General features: G+C 42.1%; 1 protein-coding gene across 5 annotated transcripts in view; it reads right to left on the bottom strand.

Annotated features, from left to right (window-relative positions):
• The window catches only part of LOC124554669, a 139,792-nt gene that overhangs the window by 102,040 nt on the left and 15,767 nt on the right, over positions 1 to 21,985 (bottom strand). For 3 of the 5 annotated variants that reach the window (XM_047128290.1, XM_047128288.1, XM_047128289.1), the window contains exon 3: positions 13,565 to 13,737. In XM_047128290.1, the coding sequence (XP_046984246.1) occupies positions 13,565 to 13,737 (173 nt within the window). Of the gene's footprint in view, positions 1 to 894; positions 1,199 to 1,869; positions 2,320 to 13,564; positions 13,738 to 21,985 lie in introns of those variants that run through there. The other 2 variants (XR_006968405.1, XM_047128291.1) reach the window with 2 other exon arrangements.

Genomic DNA, 21,985 nt, shown 5'->3' on the forward strand with positions numbered 1-21,985 from the left:
TGTTTTATTCACAATTTAAATACACCACATTATTCCCCCAATTGTTTGGCTATAAACCCTATTTTTCAAGTTAATCTCCTTCGAATTCTGCGGCCTTACACTACCTTCATGTGGAAGCCTGTTTGCCACCATGGTTTGCTCTACTGGTCTGCATCTCAACTATGTTCTTGATGCATCAATAACTTCCCCATCATTTCTTTACTGCTTGCTGTGGAGTCAGTCCTTCAGTGGGCCAAAGAGATGGAAGTTAGAAGATGCAAAATCCAAGTAGTAGGATGGATGAGGATGCTCAGACTTGCACGTGGCCTTGCGTTATCATGGAGAAGGAGAACTGCATTCACATTTTAGCGGCCACAAACATGCTGCAATCATTTCTTCAGTTCCTTGAGTCTCACAGTAGACACTGGAGTTGATCATTTGACCACAAGAGAGGAGATTGGACAGAATAATTCCTACAACATCCCACAAGACTGTAGCCATGACTATCAGCTGAGGGTACTGTTCCTAACTACTTTTTTGAAGGAGACAATGTGTGGTGCCACTCCATTGATTGCAGTTTTGTTTCAGGTTCAATGTGGTGAAGCCATGTTTCACTGCCTGTGACAATGTCTGATGAGAAATTGTCACAATTAGTGTCATAATGAGCAAGCAACTCAATACATATGTTCCTTCTTTCCTCTTTATGCTCCTCAGTAAGGCTTCAAAGAACCTAGTGTGCACAAACCTTGCAATAGACTAACTGGTGGACAAGTGTGTCAGCACCAACAACATGGGTGTCATGTCAAGCCCTGAGTTGCACAATTGTTATTTGTTAATGACATCAAGTGTACTGAATCACTGAAACTGGTAGCTATATAATAAATAACATCAAAACAATGGCTGCAGGTGTTCCATTTTATTACATACTCAAGTAACAGGGTCTGCACACTGTATCACTGCATGCCTTCCAGTTGGTGGGGCCAGCCTGCACATGGGAGATCCGATAGATTTCCTCCTTGTTCTGTTGATGACAGAAACTTCACAGAGCCACTTGCCATGCTTTTATCCACACATCCCACTCTGTAAATGTCTGTGAAAGTTTGTGATCATCTGGTTTGCTGCAAACAGAAATTCAAGAACTGTTCTTTGCTTGGAATGCACCTCTGGTGCAGGTGCTATCTTGAAGACTTGTTCATACACTGCCATCTATCAGGAGTTACTGAAAATACATGAGACAATATGGGATGTTTAAGGATGCTGTAAACAAAATTTTTAAAAGTTTAACTAAAATCAGATAAAATAAAGTTGAGGGGTGAAATGGTCACTCTGAAGGTGACAGCAGTCCGAAGTTATAAAATTACGTAAGAACCACAACAGTCTCTCATTGCAAATGTTTGTTTATTCAATTACCCCTCGTCACTCATAAAGATCATCTTCAGATTGATCTAAAGAAGAGTGAGTATGTTTATGAGAGCGCATAACAGGCTATAAACATTACAAGGAGTATTGCAGTTCACACAGTCTGGAAAGCTAACAAACATACTTGTCTTCATGAAGTTAACAGAGTATGCAAATAAAATATAGTGTCACATAACAGGCATCACCCCATAGATTAAGAACATGATAAAATAGTAAACACTCATGACCCAAAATGTCATGGCATGGTTAGCACAATGTGCTTATCGCTACAGTACAAACCGCTGAGGGGGCTTGTGCACTAGGTCTCGCTGACAGAAAACAGTTTACAATTGTGTAATACAAAGTCATGAATGTGATCTTATACATTCTGCATAAAAAAATAGGATATATTAAAATGCAGTTGGTCAGTCAGATTTTAAACATGGATCCACAGTAAAATATTAATTCAGATTATAAAAGCTAGCTCCAAATAAAGTCTGCAAAGTATACAGTACACAACGAAGTGAACTGAAAGCAGCATATCAAAGAAAACAGCTGTGCACACAGCGGGTTCATCGAATCAGAGTGAATAAAATGTGGGCAGCAAAGGATCAGGGCAGAAACCAAATAAGCAGATACAGAGCATAATGATGAGTGGAGTCTTTTGCAATGGCAAGGGAAGACTGCCGGCATCAGGATTCAACCGGCTGCTCTCTGTCAGAAGTCTGGCGCTGTGGTAGTAAGTCCTGGGGAGGGACCTCAGTGCTGGCGGCCACAAATCTCAACAGCTGGCTGGCATGAAATCCCATGAGGAACTTAGTGCTGGCTGAGACATGTGCAACCCGGTGTCATACCCATGCTGGTGATGCCCAGTCGTATCATCGTCTTGCATAGTCCTGGCATCGTGGTGGTGCAGCCAGACAACGGTGATGAAAAGTGTCCCTGCCGCAAAATTCAGACATTTACATTACTCCAAGGTTCATATGAGTCACTAAAACCTAGCACCTAGTCACTTTGCCTGTAAAAATATACTTGCACTGGTGTTGCAACATCAGTCCACCCGCTATGGTCATTACTGCTGTGCAGTGCAGTTTTCCATTGAGCACGGCTAGCCTTGTCTTGCAATCCTCTTATGTGTCTGTTATTCTGACCCACGTCACCACATTGCGGCTTAACTGCCTGTGGCTGCTAATGCGATACTTCATGGCGGCTTTCCAACTACTATTGTTACTTCGGCTACAAGATTCATTGCTTTTGCTAAAAGACATTACTTTTGCTAAAAGATTATTTATTACTTTTGCTAAGAGACTTGGTAGCAACATTACAATACGACAGACCTATAACAGCCTGTTAAACAATGAAAAATAGGCTTTGTGTGTAAATTCATTTTGTTCATTCAGAAGTTAAGTAGAGTGGCAATTCCTATTCCCGTAAATGCATATTTCTTCCACAAGGTTCAATAGATGGCACAATGGCACAGTGTGTATGACTGAAATATTGTAGTGTATGTTGGTTACAGTATGCTTGTGCGCAGTCAGATGTTGTCCAAATGCAGTATTGTTTTGTGCATGGGTGTGTTCCATAACCCTGTGTTAAAATACCTGCCTGTCAGTCCAACGTAAAACTTCTCACAGACATCGGAATGTATTTTACAGATGCCCAAATTTAAAACTTTTTTACTTTTGTCAACTATCCTGTGTCTGAGCTGCAGTTTCAGAGTGTTACTTATTTGAAAACTACATCTGATGGTTGTGTCCTGTAATTGCTTTTCTAGCCGTTGAGAAATTTTTACATAATAAGTCATCTGGGCAAAATTACTGTTTTGAAAAGGACAGGTCCAGACTAGTTGCTTAGCTAACTATACTTTGTAAACATATAGCATCAGAGTAAGTGAGCTGTCAGTTAAATGTCAAATTGTACTTTATAGTAAACGAACTTTTAAGTAGGTGACAAAATATATTCCACGCATTTGTAATTACTACATGTCACCTAATCTCTATGAACTAGATAATGACAGTTTACTATTTCTGCAATATGGATGTCAAATCAAACTAGATGTAAATGTTGTTGTTGTGTTCTTCAGTCCTGACACTGGTTTGATGCAGCTCTCCATGCTACTCTATCCTGTGCAAGCTTCTTCATCTCCCAGTACTTACTGCAACCTACATCCTTCTGAATCTGCTTAGTGTATTCATCTCTTGGTCTCCCTCTACGATTTTTACCCTCCACGCTGCCCTCCAATGCTAAACTTGTGATCCCTTGATGCCTCAGAACATGTCCTACCAACCGGTCCCTTCTTCTTGTCAAGTTGTGCCACAAACTCCTCTTCTCCCCAATTCTGTTCAATACCTCCTCATTAGTTATGTGATCTACCCATCTAATCTTCAGCATTCTTCTGTAGCACCACATTTTGAAAGCTTCTATTCTCTTCTTGTCCAAACTATTTATCGTCCATGTTTCACTTCCATACATGGCTACACTCCATACAAATACTTTCAGAAACGACTTCCTGACACTTAAATCTATACTCGATGTTAACAAATTTCTCTTCTTCAGAAATGCTCCTTGCCATTGCCAGTCTACATTTTATATCATCTCTACTTCGACCATCATCAGTTATTTTGCTCCCCAAATAGCAAAACTCCTTTACTACTTTAAGTGTCTCATTTCCTAATTTAATTCCCTCAGCATCACCCGATTTAATTCAACTACATTCCATTATCCTTGTTTTGCTTTTGTTGACATTCATCTTATATCCTCCTTTCAAGACACTGTCCATCCCATTCAACTGCTCTTCCAAGTCCTTTGCTGTCTCTGACAGAATTACAATGTCATCGGCGAACCTCAAAGTTTTTATTTCTTCTCCATGGATTTTAATACCTACTCTGAACTTTTCTTTTGTTTCCTTTCCTGCTTGATCAATATACAGATTGAATAACATCGGGGATAGGCTACAACCCTGTCTCACTCCCTTCCCAACCACTGCTTCCCTTTCATGTCCCTCGACTCATAACTGCCATCTGGTTTCTGTACAAATTGTAAATAGCCTTTTGGTCTCTGTATTTTACCCCTGCCACCTTCCAAATTTGAAAGAGAGTATTCCAGTCAACATTGTCAAAAGCTTTCTCTAAGTCTACAAATGCTAGAAACGTAGGTTTGCCTTTTCTTAATCTAGCTTCTAAAATAAGTCATAGGGTCAGTATTGCCTCACGTGTTCCAACATTTCTACGGAATCCAAACTGATCTTCCCCGAGGTCAGCCTCTACCAGTTTTTCCATTCGTCTGTAAAAAATTCATGTTAGTATTTTGCAGCTGTGACTTATTAAACTTATAGATGTAAATACCAAAGTACTATTCCAACGTATAATTATATGCACGGGCAATCACCATATCTACAGATCATTTCGCCAATGTTGTATTCGCAGGTTACTTAAGAATGGAAATAAAACCAAAACAGCTGTCATAATAAAGAATATTAAACTTATTGCAGCTAGTCTGAACGTTTCCTTTTCTAAACAAGAATTTTGTCAGGATGACATATTATGGAAAAATTTCTGAACAGCTACAGAAGCAATTAAAGAACAGAACCATCAAAAACAGTTTTCAACTAAATAATACTATGAAACTGCAGTTTAGACACAAGATGGGCGACATATGTGTTAAATTTTAAAATTAGAGAATCTATTTAAAAAAAGGTTGTGATGATTGTGAGATGTTTTATGTTGGGCGGACAGGCAGGAATTTTAATATTAGGTTTAGGGAACACACAATCCACAACATGAAACTGCATTTGGACAACACCTGACTGCACACAAGTATACTGTAGCTATACATATTACAACATATAAGTCATACACACGGCGCTGAAGTGCTGTCTACTAAACCTTATGGAAGAAGTAGCCATTTATGGAAACAGGAAAGGCTACCCTACTAAACTTCTGAATTAACAAAATGAATTGACATCCAACACCTCCTTTTCATTGCATGAGCAGCTATTGCAGGTCTTGCACATCATGATGCTCTTTATCTGCCAATACGCTTTGTACCCTGGCCCTGTGGCACCCACATTGTCTTGGCTCTGATTTGATAAGCCTGCTGTGCCTACAGCTTTTATTGTGTTTTGATATGCTGCTTTCATTTCACTTCACTGTGCACTGTATACTTCGCAGATACCTGGTTAGAGCTAGTTTTTATAATGTGAACTAATGTTTTACTGTGGATCCATGTTTAAAATCTAGCTCTTTAAATAATTGCATTTTAACGTATCCTACTTTGTTTTATGCAGAATTTTTAAGATCATATTCCTAACTTCGTATTATGTCACTGTAAACTGCTTTCAGTCAAAATCACCTAGTGGCCAAGATCCCTGAATTGTTTGTACTGCAGTAATAAGCACACTGTGCTGACAACACAACATTATGGGTCCTGAGTGTTGAGCATTTTATCATGTTTGTAAGCTACATGATGATGCCAATTATGGTCATATATTTTAATTGCTTACTCTGTTAACTTCTTGAAGACTGGTATGTTTGTTAGATTCCTAGACTATGTGAATCATGATACAACTTTTAATGTTTATAACCTATTATTACGTACTTTTTCATAAACATGCACATTCTCTTTTTTAGATCAATCTGAAGATGGTCACTGTGGCTGAAACTGGTAATTGAATAAACTAATATTTCCAAACAGAGAATATTTTGAAAAAAAGTGTTGCGTTACTTACTGAAAGCCCCTTCTAGATAGTGGAAGACGAGAGGAACAATGATGGAATTGTGAAACCACACAGGGTACCTGGATGTGTAAGATGTTGTCCACAGTTGTTTTTCTCCATACCAATATGTGAATTTCTCCTTTTGAAACAATGGAATCCAAAACCAGTGTATGTTCAGAACTAAGAATTTGCAGTGAAATAGCTACACTGATTGATAGCAACGTCAAGAACCCTGCTGCGATGGAGACAGCAGAACTAGCACCACTGCTGTGTAGGCAATGCTATTTGTAACCACATGTAACATTGGCCATGTGCCTGCCTCATAACGGTGTGTGTGTGTGTGTGTGTGTGTGTGTGTGTGTGTGTGTGTGTGTGTGTGCATGGGGGGGGGGGGGGGGGTGTTCGTTATCTATGTTTGATGAATGACTTAAATTAGTATCTGAGACACATAAAAAAAACAGAGGCACAATACCACAGAACTTTCTTTCTCTTAAATTCTACAGAGCAGTCTCCTAGATGGAGCATTTTTAACAAAGATGTTTTTTAAGATTATGCACTTCACATTTTGTTTCTTTCTCGAGACTATAACAACATTCTGTCTCTACATGAGAAACTCCAGGTACATCACTGTTCTCAAACTGAAACGTCTCGAGCTCCAGATTAGGTTCCTCAACATAACATAAAAATTGCAGGGGCCTTTGGATGATTTTCAAATAAAAATAGAACAATAAATACAGAAATAGTGTTGGTAGCTGGCTATGTTTGGAAAGATTGTAGAAAGTGCCAGAAAAACAGTCTACAAACATTTAATACTCTTCATTAGTGTATCCTGCCACTGCCCAGTACAGAATTCCACAACTTGGCCAAGGAATTCTGCTGTCTCAGGTGTTGTTTATTCCTAGGATTACAGATGGAGCGTGGCATCAGGTGACAGTTGCCTTCGTGACACAACCTCCTCCGCCAGCGGTGCTACTTTGTTATCAGCAGCCTCAGCAAGGGCCCTCGTGTTGTGGCAGCATGTTCCTCACCTCCCCACAGTGTCAGGAGGCGACTGACCAGTGACTTAGTTGGCAGTGACCCCCGACACCAGTGCTGGTGGTTGTAGCTGCTACCCTGGGCCAGCGTTGGTCCGCTGCAGCAGCAATTCCATGATCAAACAGCTTTAGGGCAGGTTGCCCAGACGTACACGTGAACTGCGGTCCTAGATCAGCATCCCATATGGTGGTCAGGTGACACAGCCCCATGGTAGTAGAACTGTGGTACTGACAGAAGTGATTTTAGTACAAATAGCTTGAGTATATATAATCATCCGTGCTCTGCATGTTTGGCCTGTGCTACGCCTTTTGGCACATCCATTAAACACTTACAGCAGCTGCCAGTATGGTAAAGCTTCTCACACCTTACTGCTTGACTACTGCTGTACTGTTTCCACAGAGTATCAGGCAGGGCCGTCTCACAACACTGCAATTGTTACATTATATTTCATAAAGCACAACATCTGTCTTCGCCTGTGGCTGGTGCTTCTGTCATCCTCTTCTCTCTTTCTAAATTAGTTCATTTATGACCAAATACGACTGGCGCACTTCATTACCCTCTCCCACAGCAAGATCCAGCCCCTTGGATCTCCTGAAAACAATCTTCCATTTGTACGCTCTAAAGCAACAAGTTCTCTGGTAGCTGGCCTATATGGATCTATTTTGCTTTCAGCTCAGTTTTAGTCTAACCACTATTATTTTCTTATGTGCTACTTATCCTAATCTCCAACAGTTTCTTCTTTGCCTCCTCAGGCCCATCCTCACTCAGCTTAACCTGCATTTACAATTTCCTCTGTTGCCTCCTATGATCTAGGAATCCAGTCCATTGGCATTTAAACAGTAGTTGGTTCTGTCCATCATTTCACTTCTTGTACACGAAAATAAAGACTACGCATAACACTGTAAGTGTCACTCTGGCACTTGGTATGACAATAGTGAACGTGGTCCCCTTTTGGTACTAGTCATGTCATTGTATCACTCTACAGGCTCCATAAGCATCTCCACAAAGATTCATCCCAAATGCTTGTTAATAAGTTTATGTACGGAATGAATTAACTCTGGTCACTAAGTCTGATTTAGGACAGTCAAATTCATGTCTGATAGCACTTCTACAGGCTCCTCTGGCAATACAGCTGAGGCTGAGAAATGCTCAGTTTTGTGTCATTCCTGAGATTGTGGTAAGTAGTCAGAGGGTAGGTTCCACAACTTCACATGAGATCTCATTTATCACTAATCAACTCCTGTTCCTCTCTATCCTTTCTGCTGCACTACTCAAGGAACTGGCTATTGCTACTATTTTATCATAAATGGAGTACAACCAGTATGTCTCAACCCACTGGCAGTGCAACTCATGCCTGAGTACTTCTTTCATACAATCTATCCCTCTTTTTCTGTCCCAACAATAATTTCATTGCACACATGTTCTGGCCTTCCCTCACAATGCTGTTTGGACACACTGTGATCTTCCCCCATAGCACATCTGCAATTCTGCTTCTTTCATTTCTGCATACCTGCTTTTATTCTCCGAAATTAACGACAACTGCTGCATCTTTACATGGACTAACTTCTTCAGCAGTCCCCATTTGATTGGATACACATCAAACAAGAGCAAAGGGATTTCTATTACCCTTTCCTCCCCCTCAAAACACTGTAGCAATCCATTTCGCTTGGACTACAACAATACATTACACTTATACAAAAGAAACCATACACCTTCTCTTATCCTCTAGGTCTTAACACATAAGAGACCCCTCGCCTCTGCTCATTCGCATCTACCCGCTCGTCTTCCACATCTTCCTTTTCCTTCCTTCTTTTTCCCAGTTACAAACTGAAATAAGCTTTGGACTCCCCTGAAAACGTTTCAGTCATGCCATATGTAAAATTGTCATCCTTATAGATCACTGGATCTCGATGTTTACTGGTGACACAATTTCTACAACCTGATACCCCATAATGAATTTTTTCATAATTCCTTTCAGAGTAAAAGGAGGCCAACATGGCCCACTGCAGCACTCTTGTACACAAAACTACAATTTCTCACAAAACTGTTTATAACTGTCATCCATCCTCTGTACTGCTTGCCACTCCGTAAGTTCATTACCTTCTTTCTGTGACACCATCACTTTTTTTACTTTATTCACCCTCATTTCCACAATTTTCCCCAGATCTGTATCATAATATATCTCACTCAACTGTATAGCCATTGCATCAGTCTACTAGATGGATGCTTCAAACCCAGCAACCATTTCAACACTAGATGATCCGTTATGACTCTATACTTCCTCCCACAGATATAACACAAAGTAAGTGATTCCATAAATAAGATTAAATATTTCTTTTTCTGTTTTGGAGTAATTCTTTTCCACTGTATTCATATGTATCAATGCGTAGGCTACTGTATGTTCCACACACTCAACTTCTTGAATCAACACACAACCAAGTGCACCGTTGGACACATCACATGACAGAATAAACTCCTTGAAATTAGGAAACACCAAAATTGCACTTACCATCAAAACTTCTTTCAGTTTCTCAAATGCGAAAGCACACAAACTCTGAACATTTCTTCTAATTGTGTTAATGGTCTGGCAATATCCACAAATCTTTTTACAAAACTCCTATACTAATTTGCAACTCCAAGAAATGATTGCAGTTCCTTCACCAATTCAGTCATAGGAAATTCATGCATGGCCTTCACTAACCTCGGGTCTATCTTACCTCATCTTTACTAATTATGTGACCAAGATACACCACCTCTTCTAACACAAAATCACATTTCAATGTGAAATTAGTGGCCCTAAATCTCAAGAATACCTCCCTTAAGCACTGTCTGTGTTGCTCTATGTCACTCACAAATTTCATCCTGCTACAACATACACTGAAACTCTTTTAAATCTCTTAGGACCCCATCCAACAATCTCTGAAGCATGACAGGTGTGTTTTTTAATCCAAAATGCTTCCTCCTGAACTGATGATGTCCCCATAGTGAAGAAAATGCTGTCTTGGGCCAGTCTTCCAGAACCACTTCTAGAAACATATTTCTACTGACTCCAATGGTCGACATCCCCAATCCACATACTCTATACTGTGGTGGGTTCCACTGTTTCTCTTCACCACATCTCTACTGGCAATGACAAATGTGCCCTGTGTCTCACAACATCCTGCAATTCTTCTCCCCCACTAACCCTTCCATTGCACAATCCATATCTGTATATGCCTTCACAGCATTTAATTTTACTGTGAACACCCATATATGGACTTTGGGTTCCATGTAGCATTTAACATCTGTTTTTTCCCTGATCCACTACCACTGAAACTACTGCTATTGTTATACTGACACCTGCCTTTACTTCCGTTGTTTTGTAGCTGGTGACATTGCCTCCACACATCCTGTACGCCCTTATATTAGCTAAAAATACTCCACACCTGCCTTCTAATCTGGTCAACAATCAGTTTACTTGCATTCTACTGCTAATCCAACAGCTACATGCAAATAAACCAGAATTCCTGTTTGCACTGTTTTTGACAACTCTGAAGGTAAACCCCTTAAAAATGCATCAAGCACCCTTTCCTCAGCCTCCTGTAATATTACTCCAGCCACTACTCCATCGTCCTCAACTCTTATGTACAAGGTCTGTTCAAAAAATTCTGGAACTTGGTATGTCACTTGCTGGATCGAGCAAAGCACTGTCTGCAAATTTTCTTTTATCTCATCTATCATTGCAAATCTTCATCCTTTCAATGGGGTTTTCAGTTTTGGAAATAAAAAGAAATCCACAGGGGCCAGTCAGGTCTGGAGAGTATGGAGGTTGAGGCAGCACAGTGATTTCATTTTCTGTGAAATAGTCATGCACCTGTAGGGATGAATGTGAGGGTGCATTATTGTGATGAAAGAGCCATGAATTGTCTTGTCACATTTCAGGCTGTTTTCTTCTCGCATTTTCTTGTAGGCATCGTAACACGTCCCAATAGTACCACTGATTAACAGTTTGTCCCTGTGGCATGAATTCATGATGAACTAATCCTCCAAAGTGAAAGAAAACTATCAGCATGGCTTTGACATTTGATCTGACCTGGTGAGCTGTTTTGGGTCTTGAAGAACCTTTCTCGATCCACTGTGAACATTGAATCTTGGCTTCAACATCATAACATTAGGCCCATGTCTCATCACCGGTTATGATTCTCTTAAGGTACACCTTGCTCTCATTTGTGCACTGCAAAAGCTCTTCACAGATTGTGAGGTGATGGTCTTTCTCCTTGTGACCTGTGGGATGAACTTGGCAGCAACGCAATGCAGTCAGAGATGCTGTGTCAGGATTTCATGACATGATCCAACTGAAATGTTAATATTACCTTCTTCTGCAATCTCTTGGACAGTAAGTCTTTGATTGGTACCCACCTTTTTGTTCAAATCCATTGAAAAGCATCCTGAATGGGGTCAGCTTTAACTTCTGTCCTGCCATTTTTAAACCATGTGCACCACTCGTAACATTATGTACGGCTTAAGCACTCATCATCGTAGGCTTCTTGCATCATTTGGTGTCTTTTTGTAAAGCTTTTCTTGAGTTTCCAACAAAATTTAATGCAGACACATTGCTCCTCTAAGTCTGCCATGTTAAAAACTCACAAACTGTGCAACATGACATTCTACTCAATCAAACATGGAACAATAACTAACAGACATATAATAATGAAACTTCTGGCAGTTACACATAACACACAGGCATGTGCAGGGATGCCACTTGTATTTTGCTCCAACACACCATTGACACAAAATTACGATTAAAAGTGCCACATCAGTCCAACCTTTCTCCATCTCTGCCAAATTCTTAAGAACACCAACAAATGCTTGCTCATGCTTGGTCGATTTAGCAGAGAAAGGTGCAACTAGACATGCAACTGACAGATCTACACCTCACTGTGGTGATTGAGCTTCCAACAGACCATGCATCTCTCTATTAACTGCTGTTAAATGTGCTAACTTTTCCAACAACGTATGCACTGTCTTTGTCAGTGAGACTCCTTGCGTCCCTCATGGTGCCATATCATTGCCTGTATCTTTACTCATGTTGTAAAACCAATCAATTATAAATACAACAGAACAAAGCATAACAACTTAATTCTTACATTTAATCATTAACCATTTTCATTTCTGTCTTTATCTAGCCATGTGCCCGTAACGTTTGCATATGAAATGTAACGCTGCTACTGACTGTACATGGTGCTGAATAATACAGCACGAAATTGTACTGCTTACATCTAACAGGTACTAACAAATCCTGTTTACCATTACCTCTAAAGCCTGGTACATCCACAAATACCTCACTTCTAACCAAACTAACTCCCAACATAGCATGGTAGTCAAGCTCTCTCCATGACAAATACACTCTCCACAATACACAATCAAATCTCTTGACTCACAACATAGGCTGTAGGTTTGGACGTCATGCTGAAAAGACAACACAGTGCTCTGACACCACATATACAGGTGATGGCAGCTGGATATGGTGGATGGACACCAGGTAGTGCCGGAGAAATTGTCTACAAATCCTTAATTCTATTTATCACTGCATCTTGCTGCACCCCAGTAGAGGTCGGCGGAGACTTGGATGAGGAATTCTGCTATCTTTGGTCTTATTGAAGCCCAGGATTGCTGATGGAGTATGGCATCACGACAAAATCTCCTCTGCCAGTGGTAATAGTTCATGCTCAGTAGCCCCTGCAAGGTCCCTTGAGTGGCAGCAGTGTGTTCCTTGCCTCATCTCCCCACAGTGTCTGAACGTGGCTGACGTGATGTAGTGGGCAGTGGCCCACTGCCCACCTGCTGGTGGTCGCAGCTGCTACTCTGCAAACGCATTGGCTCCAGGACTGAACAGCTCCAGGGAGGGCTCATCCAGTGTATATGCAAATTGTGGTCCTCATCAGCATCCTTTACAGTGGCCATGCGATACAGCCCCATGGTGTGAGAACTGTGGTACTGACAGAAGTTAGTACAAATGGTTTGTGTATACATACTTTTCTGTGCTGCACATGTTTGGCCTGTGCTACACCTTTTGGCACATACTTTAAGCCACCAGCGTATAAAGGCTTGTGACGCCTTGCTACTTGAGTACTGCAGCAATAACTATTTAACACAGTGCCAGACAGGCCCCTCACGACACTGCAATGACTACATTTTATTTCATGAAGAACAACACCCATGCTTGCCTGTGACTGACACTGCTGCAATCCTCTTTCTAACTTCGCACTTTTACGACCGAACATGATTTGTGCACTACAATACATTAGGATTTCCACTGCAACACACAAAACCGTGTAAGGAGTGTGAATCCTATCATAATGGATTAAAGCATTTTCTCACATCTGCATCTGCCTCAACTCACACATTCGATAAGCTGCATGGCACACACAAATTTATTAAAATACCTGTCAAACAAACCTCTTTTTTAAGTTTTGATGTTTTTCTAATTTTTGTGGATGAGGTTTCCTTCCGTGACGAACGCATCAACTCATCTTCTTTTGTTCTCTCTTTCAGTTCCACAGTCATTTCCTGTATGCTGCATAGTCCCTCTGGTCTCTGAATCTCTGATCCTCTTTTATTATTAGGCTCCTCTGAAAAGAAACAAATTAAGTTACTAAATAATGAAAGTCCAGGAGGGAATAACAACAATGTGTAAAGGATAGACTGCTATTTACGACACAGAGGTGGTCTTGGGTCACAGATAGGCACAATGGAAAAGAGTACTAGAAATACCCAGATTTCAGATACACACACACACACACACACACACACACACACACACACACACACAGTAATCTCCAGGTGCTGAGGCATGACTGTTACTGCATCAGGGGTGAGTATCAATGTAGGCTGGCATGGGTGGTGAAGGTAAAGAAGAGGCATGGGGCATGGATAGCAGGAAAGAGGTGGGGAATATGCTAATGCTGTCTGTGATGGGACTGTCCAAGGGCACGGTGGGGAACAGGACAGAGTTGCTAGGTCAACAATGTCAGTGTTGGAAGGCTGTGCTGGCTGTGGGGAGGGATGTAAAGTGTGTAGTACTGGAGTGAGAGCATGGAAAGGGATAGACAAGTGGGGGACAGGCACTAACATATGTTGAGGCCAGGGAGGTTACAGGAATTAAGGGTATGTTGCAGGGAGATTTTCCCTTCTGTGCAATTCAGATAAGCTGGTGCTCTTGGGAAGAATCCAGATCGTACAAGCTGTGAAGCAGACGTTGAACTGAAGCAGATTGTGCAGACAAAGCTTGTTAGTTGTGCCTGTATAGAATGTGGCATAGTGGGTGCAGCTGAATTGGTAGATCACACAGCTGTTTTCACAGAAGGCTCTGCCTTTGATGAGGTAGGAGATTCCTGTAACAGGACTGTAGAAAGTGGTTGTAGGAGCATGAAGGGGATAGATCTCGCATCTAGGTCTATTGCAGGTGTATGAGCCATGAGACATGGGTTGTAAGCAGGAATGGAGTACGGACAGACAAGGATATTGGGTAGGTTGGACAAGTGCAGAATATTACGGTGGGAGGAGTGGGGCAAATAGTGGGAAAGATATTTCTCATTTCAGGGTAAAATGAGAGGTACTCTAAACTTTGGCAGAGAATATGATTCAGGTTCTAGATTTCCAGGTGATACTGAGTCACAAGAGAGGTGCTCCTTTGTGGCATGACAATGGATATGTGGCAGATGGTAGGTGACTGGGGAGACAAGGCCCGGGAGATCAGTTTCTGGACAAGATCAGGATGGTAATTTTGGTTTGAGGGCCTCACCTCAGTGAGACTCTTAATATATTTGGAGACGGGCAGCTTGTCACAACAGATATGATGCCTACAGGTAGCTATCCTGTATGGAAGGGCCTTCTTGGTGTGAAATGGGTGACAGCTGCCGAAGTGGAGGTACTGTTGGTTGTTGGTATGTTTGATGCGGATGGAGGTATTGATGTAGCCATCCTTGAAATGGAGCTGACATTGAGGAAAGTGGCTTGTTGGGATTAGGATGAACAGATGAAGCAAATGAGGGAGAAGCTATTGAGATTCTGGTGGAATGTGGATAAGCTGTCCTTACCTTAATTTCAGACAATGAAGATGTCATCAATGAATCTCAGTACGGTGAGGGGTTTGGAACTCTGGATGGTTAGAAAGGACCAGTAAACCCCTGATTCTTTAAAGAATCGAACTCTCAGACTCCCATGTATAGAACAGCTTTAAATGTCTGATTACTTGACAAATGAGTTAATGTATTAGATATTCGCCTTTAAGCATGTAAGTCAGAAAAGGTTTAGGAAAAGTTTGAAATTATGCATAAATTTAGTTGGAAGTCACTATGTCCTTTCATTATGAAACAATGGATTAACTGCATTAATATGGTACCTGGAAAGTTGTGCTCCACTTGAGGCAAAAGCTAGTTCTTCACACATCACAATGTTTATGACATATTATCTCCTGAATTGTGTGTCATACAACAGAGTCAGTAGTAAAGAACCGATAAATTAAAACATCATGTCTCATGGTATACTTCATGAATGGTGAGAGTTTAGTAAGTGATAGACTTTTTCCTTTCATCATTTGGTGTGGGGGCTCGAGTGTGGGGAGGGGGGGGGGGGGGGGAGGCGAAGTTGTTATACTGTAGAGTAGAGGGAGGTGGCATTGGCAGTGACAAGCAGGTGCCAGGTGGTCAAAAAACAAGAACTGTGGAGAGTTCATAGAGAAAATGGTTTATGTCTTTTACATAGGAGGGTAGGTTACAGGCAAGGTGGGGGAGAGGGGGGGGGGCAGGGAGACTCAGGGGAGAAATGTGGGATGAACCTAAAGATTTAAAGAGGTTCTGGAGATCCTACTGGATTTCTGGAATAGAGGAATAGTCATGGTGGCAGGGTTTCCAGGTGGATGTATCTGATAGCTGGCAGGGTCCCTCCACCAGATAACCCCTATGGTTCAAAACCACAGTGATGGTGCCTTTGTTATTAGGGAGGATTATAAGGTCTGGATCAGTATTTAGATGGCGGATCATGGTTCTTTCTGTGGATGTGAGATTGGTTTTCATGTTGAGAGATTTGGGGAATGATAGTGAGACAAAGTTCAAGGTTAGAAAATTCTGGGAAGTTAACATGGGCAATGTCGGCAAGTTGGGGGCAATGAGGGTGGGATCATTGTTAGATGGAGGACTAAATGGAGTCAAGAAGGATTCAGTATTGGTTTTGGATTGAGACTGAATTATGGGGTTAGTGGCACTGTGGGCACCAGAAGGACTTCTGCAAGCTCAGCATGAATGAATTTGGGAATGGGCAAAAAGGTAAGGCCTTTGGAAAGGGCTGAAACTGCAGTGGGCCTGAGGCTTTTGGAGGACAGGTGCCTGCCTGTGTTGCAGGTCTGTTTAGACTCTGGGCTTGGTAGGGTGGGAAGGGAGTTTCTGAGGGTCTGGTAAATGTAATACACCTACAATCAGGGTTTGGGGGTTAAGAGAGGATGTGGGGGAGGTTTAATGGGGGATCTTGTAGAGGTGGTGGATTGTGGTAGTCCAAGGTGGGAGTTTGAAATGAATAAATTGGACACTTTTATGGTGGTGTCATAACTGCTGCTCTAATTCCTGGAGGGAAAGGGTTTTAATATGGGAGCTGGAATGTGGGAATTTGGGATTGCAGAGCAGAATTTTATGGATGGGTAATGGGTAGTGCAAGGTGGTTTGTGTCTGATTTATATGGTTTTGCAGGATTACCTTGGTGAGGACTATGGTCTGACAAAATCTGAAGAAATAAAGGTCATTTTGGAAGATGGGTTGCAGCCAGATATTGGTAATTTGATCATCGGGCCATTTGGGGGGATTCCATGAAGTAGGCAACACTGCAGGAAAAGTATGTTGGACTGTGTTCTGGCTAGGGATAGGAAAACTTAACTATTTGCACAGATGGAAGGAGCAAGGATCGACAGCAGAGAATAAAAAACTCATTAAAATGTAAAATCATGTAAAAATACACCCTGAGACAACAGTGGTCATGCGTGTGTTTTCTACTTCTGTTGAAGGCCTTACACCCAAAGCTGAATGTTTCTAGCATTAATTTTAATTATGCCTTTCTGCAACTCATCGCCTCCTCTAAATTAAGTTCGTTGCATATAAAAGCCCACAAGGGCTGATTGGCATTAAAATCCCCACCAAGGAGGAAAGGAGGTGTGAGTTGCTGAAGGAGGGCAGTCGGGGCAGCAGGTGCAGGTGGCCTGCAAGATCCATGTACCAAAAACGTCCATACAGATCAACATGCAAACACCACCGGAAGCCTTCAAAGGATCAATCCAGTTCCAAAAGAAAGCACAGAACTCACGAAGAGTCATTGAGTGAGCATCTGTAAAATGAGATTTCTGAAGAATGACACACACTGTGGAGTAAAAGGAAATAAGGGACTGAAACTCTGGAGGGTGACAGTAGTATCCATCACAATTCCATGGAATAAGTGTGAAACTGGGATCAAAGTGGCAAATGAATTGACCTAAGTTGGTCATGCTGCCAGGTCACCTTCCATCATCAACAAGTACGGGGTGACATCCATAAACAAGAGGTCAAGCTCTGGTTGTGAGGGAGGAACGTACAGCTTCACATCACACCTATAAATCACAACCTCCACCTTCTCCATGAAGGTATCCCCCTCAAATGGCACAATAAAGGTACTGGCATCAATGGCATTGTCCTTATGGCTTTTCTGAACATGCCGAGCAAAATGAATAACCTGCCATTCCAGACTGGTCCTGAGATTCATTAGTTTGAAGGATGAGGACCCTATGACAAATGACACCCTGAACCATACTCAAAGAATGGTGATGAGTAATGGACACCAAAATACCATCAAGATGGTCACAGGCATGAAGGGCTGCAGACTGTGTGGCAGAAGTAGTTTTGATTAATGGCAAACCTGACCACATCTTACTCAGAGCGTCCACTTTGCCAAATTTGTCATTGATAGTTTCCATGAAAAATAACAGCTTGGTGTCGATGAAAGTATCCCTGTCAGGCCTGGTGCAGACCATGTAATGGGGAAAGGGTTTCACACCAAGCTGGTGAGCCTGGCCCTCCTCCCAGAGGGGTAGTCAGGGAAGAGAAGGCAGCAGGGTCATAAGAAGCAGCATTAAAGGATCCATTCTGCTTCATACACAAAGTGCCCACCCTTATACCACCCACTCCAATCAGGAGCTCTACCCATGGGTGACACCCAGCCACAGCAAGGGCCGTCTGGCACAGTGGACACTGCCATGAGTTCCCCTGCTCAAAAATGACAAGCAACCACGCCTAAGAATATGCGGGGAGGTAACAGTTCAGGTATCAGAAATGTGAGCTCTCTGTGGCTCAACCAAAAGGATACATAACAATGTCACCACACAAACTAGCTAACGTGCTGGCCACATAGTGTTAACGGACAACAGTGTTGAGGCAAAGACGGATAATGTGGTAAGTCTACACATCAACACATCTACATTAGGCATCCTTGCCCAGTTGGCTCACTATGGAGACAAAATGCTTTAAGGGGCTGTAAGACCAAAAATGCTGCAAGGGGCAGCAGTGCCAATGTAACAAGGACACTGAGAGAGGGAAAGAAGTGAGGAAAAGGAGAGAGGGGCATGGGGAAGAGTATGCAGCCTGGGAAGGAAGATAGGGTTGCAATAGCTCGGGGAACCACATGTGCCACACAAACTTGTGAGCCCCCTGGGGGAAATTTTGGCATCAGCTTAATACTTATTTGCTTTAATTAAATTTGTTTTAATTCATGGTGGGTGTCGTTCTTGTGTCTGGTGTTGTGCATGTAGACCTTTAAATTGTTGTCAGACAGTAAATTCTATAAAATGAAGCATGTGAAAGAAAGGACATATTGAGAGGTAGTGATACGTGTTTCCAACTTACTCTACACATTATTGTAATCACTCACTTCTGGGCAGTGTTTTTAACGAAAATAGTAATGACTCACTCAAAAAATAAAAGTTGCATGATATACTGATCAGCCACAACATTATGATCACCTACCTAATAGCCAGTATGTCCACCTTTGGCACACATAACAGCAGTATAACAGCAGTGATGTGTCATGGCATGGAAGACTTTGGTAGGTTGCGAAAGGGAGTTGGTACCACATCTGCACAAACAAGTCACCTAATTCCTGTAAATTTCTGAGAGGAGAGCAATGACCACTGATGCCAAGTTCAATCAAATCCCAGGTGTGTTTGGTGGGTTCAGATCTGACGAGTTGGGGGGGGGGGGGGGCGCAGAACATCAACTGAAACTCACCACTGTGTTCCTTGAATCACTCCATCACACTCTAGGCCTTGTGACATGGCGCATTATCTTGTTGAAAAATGCCGTTGCTCTGGGAAACATGATCATTACGAAGGGGTGTATGTCCATAACCAGTGCACAATACTCCTTGGCTGTCATGGTGCCTTGCATGAGCTTCACTGGGCCCATGGATGCCCACGTGAATGTTCCCCAGACCATAATTGAGCTGCCACCAGCTTGTCTGTGTCTCACAGTACAGGTGTCAAAGGAGCTGTTCCCTGGAAGACAATGGATTCATATCCTTCCATCAGCATGATGAAGAAGGTATCAGGATTCGTCAGACCATGCAATGCTCTTCCACTACGCCAATGTCCAGTGCCAATGGTCATGTGTCCTTTTCAGTCATAGTTGCCGATGGTGTGGTGTTAACATTGGCACATGCATGGCTCACTGGCTGTGGAGGCCCAGTGCAGTGTATGTTCAGACACACTTGTACTCTGCCCAGCATTCAAGTCTGATGTCCGTTGTGTCACAGTTTGCTGCCTGTCCTGTTTTATCAGTCTGCCCAACCAATGGTACCTGACATCTGTAACGAGGAGTGGCTGCCCAACCCCACGACGTCTGGATGTGGTTTCACCTTGGTTTCGCCATGTATTGAAGACACTCACCACAGCACTCCTCAAACACCTGACAAGTCATGCAGTTTCCACAATGTTCATGCTGAGCTTCCAGGCCATCACAATCCTTCCTCAGTCAAACCCAGACACATTGCACGTCTTCCCCATTCTACAAAGGGACAGCACACTCACTGATATTACATGCACTGTGTGCCGGACTAACAGTCATTCCTCATAAGCTGATGCTGCTATTGCCTGGATAGGTTTATATGATCGAACAACAGTGGTCATTGTGTTCTGGCTGATCAGCGTACACAACAGAGTGTGTATTAGCTAAAATATGCTCCCCTCGTGACCTTTCATAACTAATACAAGAAAGTATTCTTAAAGCAAAAGCATCTCTTGACACTGAAGTATGTGAGGTTTTCACTCTAAGTGAAGGCACTATCTATTCTCTGTACAGCCTGCTTGTTACTGAAGGTCACTGTACATTCTACTGGGTCTTTACAACTACAGTGAAACTAGGTAATGTGGGTCTTGCTTAGGTTGGCTGAAAAGGAAATGGTGGCAACTCATTTAAACATATTGGAAAGGTGGTCACTTTTTAAGATTACACTGGAGTTTTATTACGTGGTGCAAGAATCTAAACAGGTTGCCGGTTGACAGCAGAACAGGAAAATGATTTTGAATTCCAAAGTACAATAAATCTTCATTAGTCACCACTCCTACAATTTATAAGAATATCTGGACTGTTGGATATAAATTTTGGTGAACACTAATGTTCATATTAAACAGGCTTTTAATTTTTCAGGTATACTGGTCTCTGATAACAGTAAAGTGATATAAATCTCTAATATGAAATAATAGAAAATTGGCATCCAAATTAGGGAAAAGTGGATTTTTCACTGCACCCATTTTTCTCCTCAAATAAATATATGAAGTAACCTAAAAATATTACAAATAACTGGGGGTCTGCCTTTTCATCAGCCAGGGCCTCCTCATAGATCAGTTTTTGTGGACCCCAATCTGTGTACCATTAATGCTGCTTATGGCACTTTCTCAGCCATTAATCTTTTGCTCACTTCCCCACCCCTTCTCCTTTCACTACACTTATTGCCACACGATGACCTCTGTGGTAGTGACCACTTCCTATTGATTCTGTCATGCCCTCCCCGCCTCCCGATGGCAAGCTTATCCCACTGGGCTTTCCATCAAGCTGATTGGCCTCTTTATACCTCCAGGTCTTTTTTACCCTCTCTTTGTCAATTTGTATTGATGGAGTCATCAGTGACGCATCCAATATGAGTATTTGCACCACTGGCGTTGCAGTCCCCCTTTCGATTGGCCCCTTTTTCCGCTGGCTGATTCCGGTGGTGGAGCACAACCATCACTATCCATGATTGCCACTGAGCCATGCAATGCCTGACTGCTGGACTTACAACCTTTAAACGTATTTGCACTGTGCCCATTACTTAATTAAACAGAGCAAGCAAGACCGTTTGTCTCCTGACCAGTATGGCTGTCAGGATGGATGGTTTCAGATCGATCATCTGCTTCAATTGAAAATCACAGTTCGGCAGAGCTTTTTCTCTGCTCCACCATCTTGTTGCAATTTTCTTCAATCTCCATAAGGCGTATGACATTGCTTGGTGCAATCACATCTTAGTTACACTCCATGAGTGAGCCTGCAGGGCCCTATCCCAATCATTATTTGGCCGTTCCTGTCCCACCAGTTGTTACCAGTTTGGGTTGGCACTGTTATCAGCTCTCCACTAATCCAGGAGAAAGACATTCCAAAATATTCCATAGTAAGTGAACTTCGGTTTGTCATAATTCTGTCTGCGGATAATTTTTGTATCTAGGCTAGTTCCCACTCAGCTGTGGAGTGACAGCTCCAGTGTGCCATCTGTGGACTCTCTCACAAGATTTCAGTTATGTCCCCTTAAATTGCAAGTGGTGCATTTCTCTTGCCGTAC

The sequence above is a fragment of the Schistocerca americana genome, chromosome X (assembly GCF_021461395.2).
Source record: "Schistocerca americana isolate TAMUIC-IGC-003095 chromosome X, iqSchAmer2.1, whole genome shotgun sequence".
NCBI classification, from domain to species: domain Eukaryota; kingdom Metazoa; phylum Arthropoda; class Insecta; order Orthoptera; family Acrididae; genus Schistocerca; species Schistocerca americana.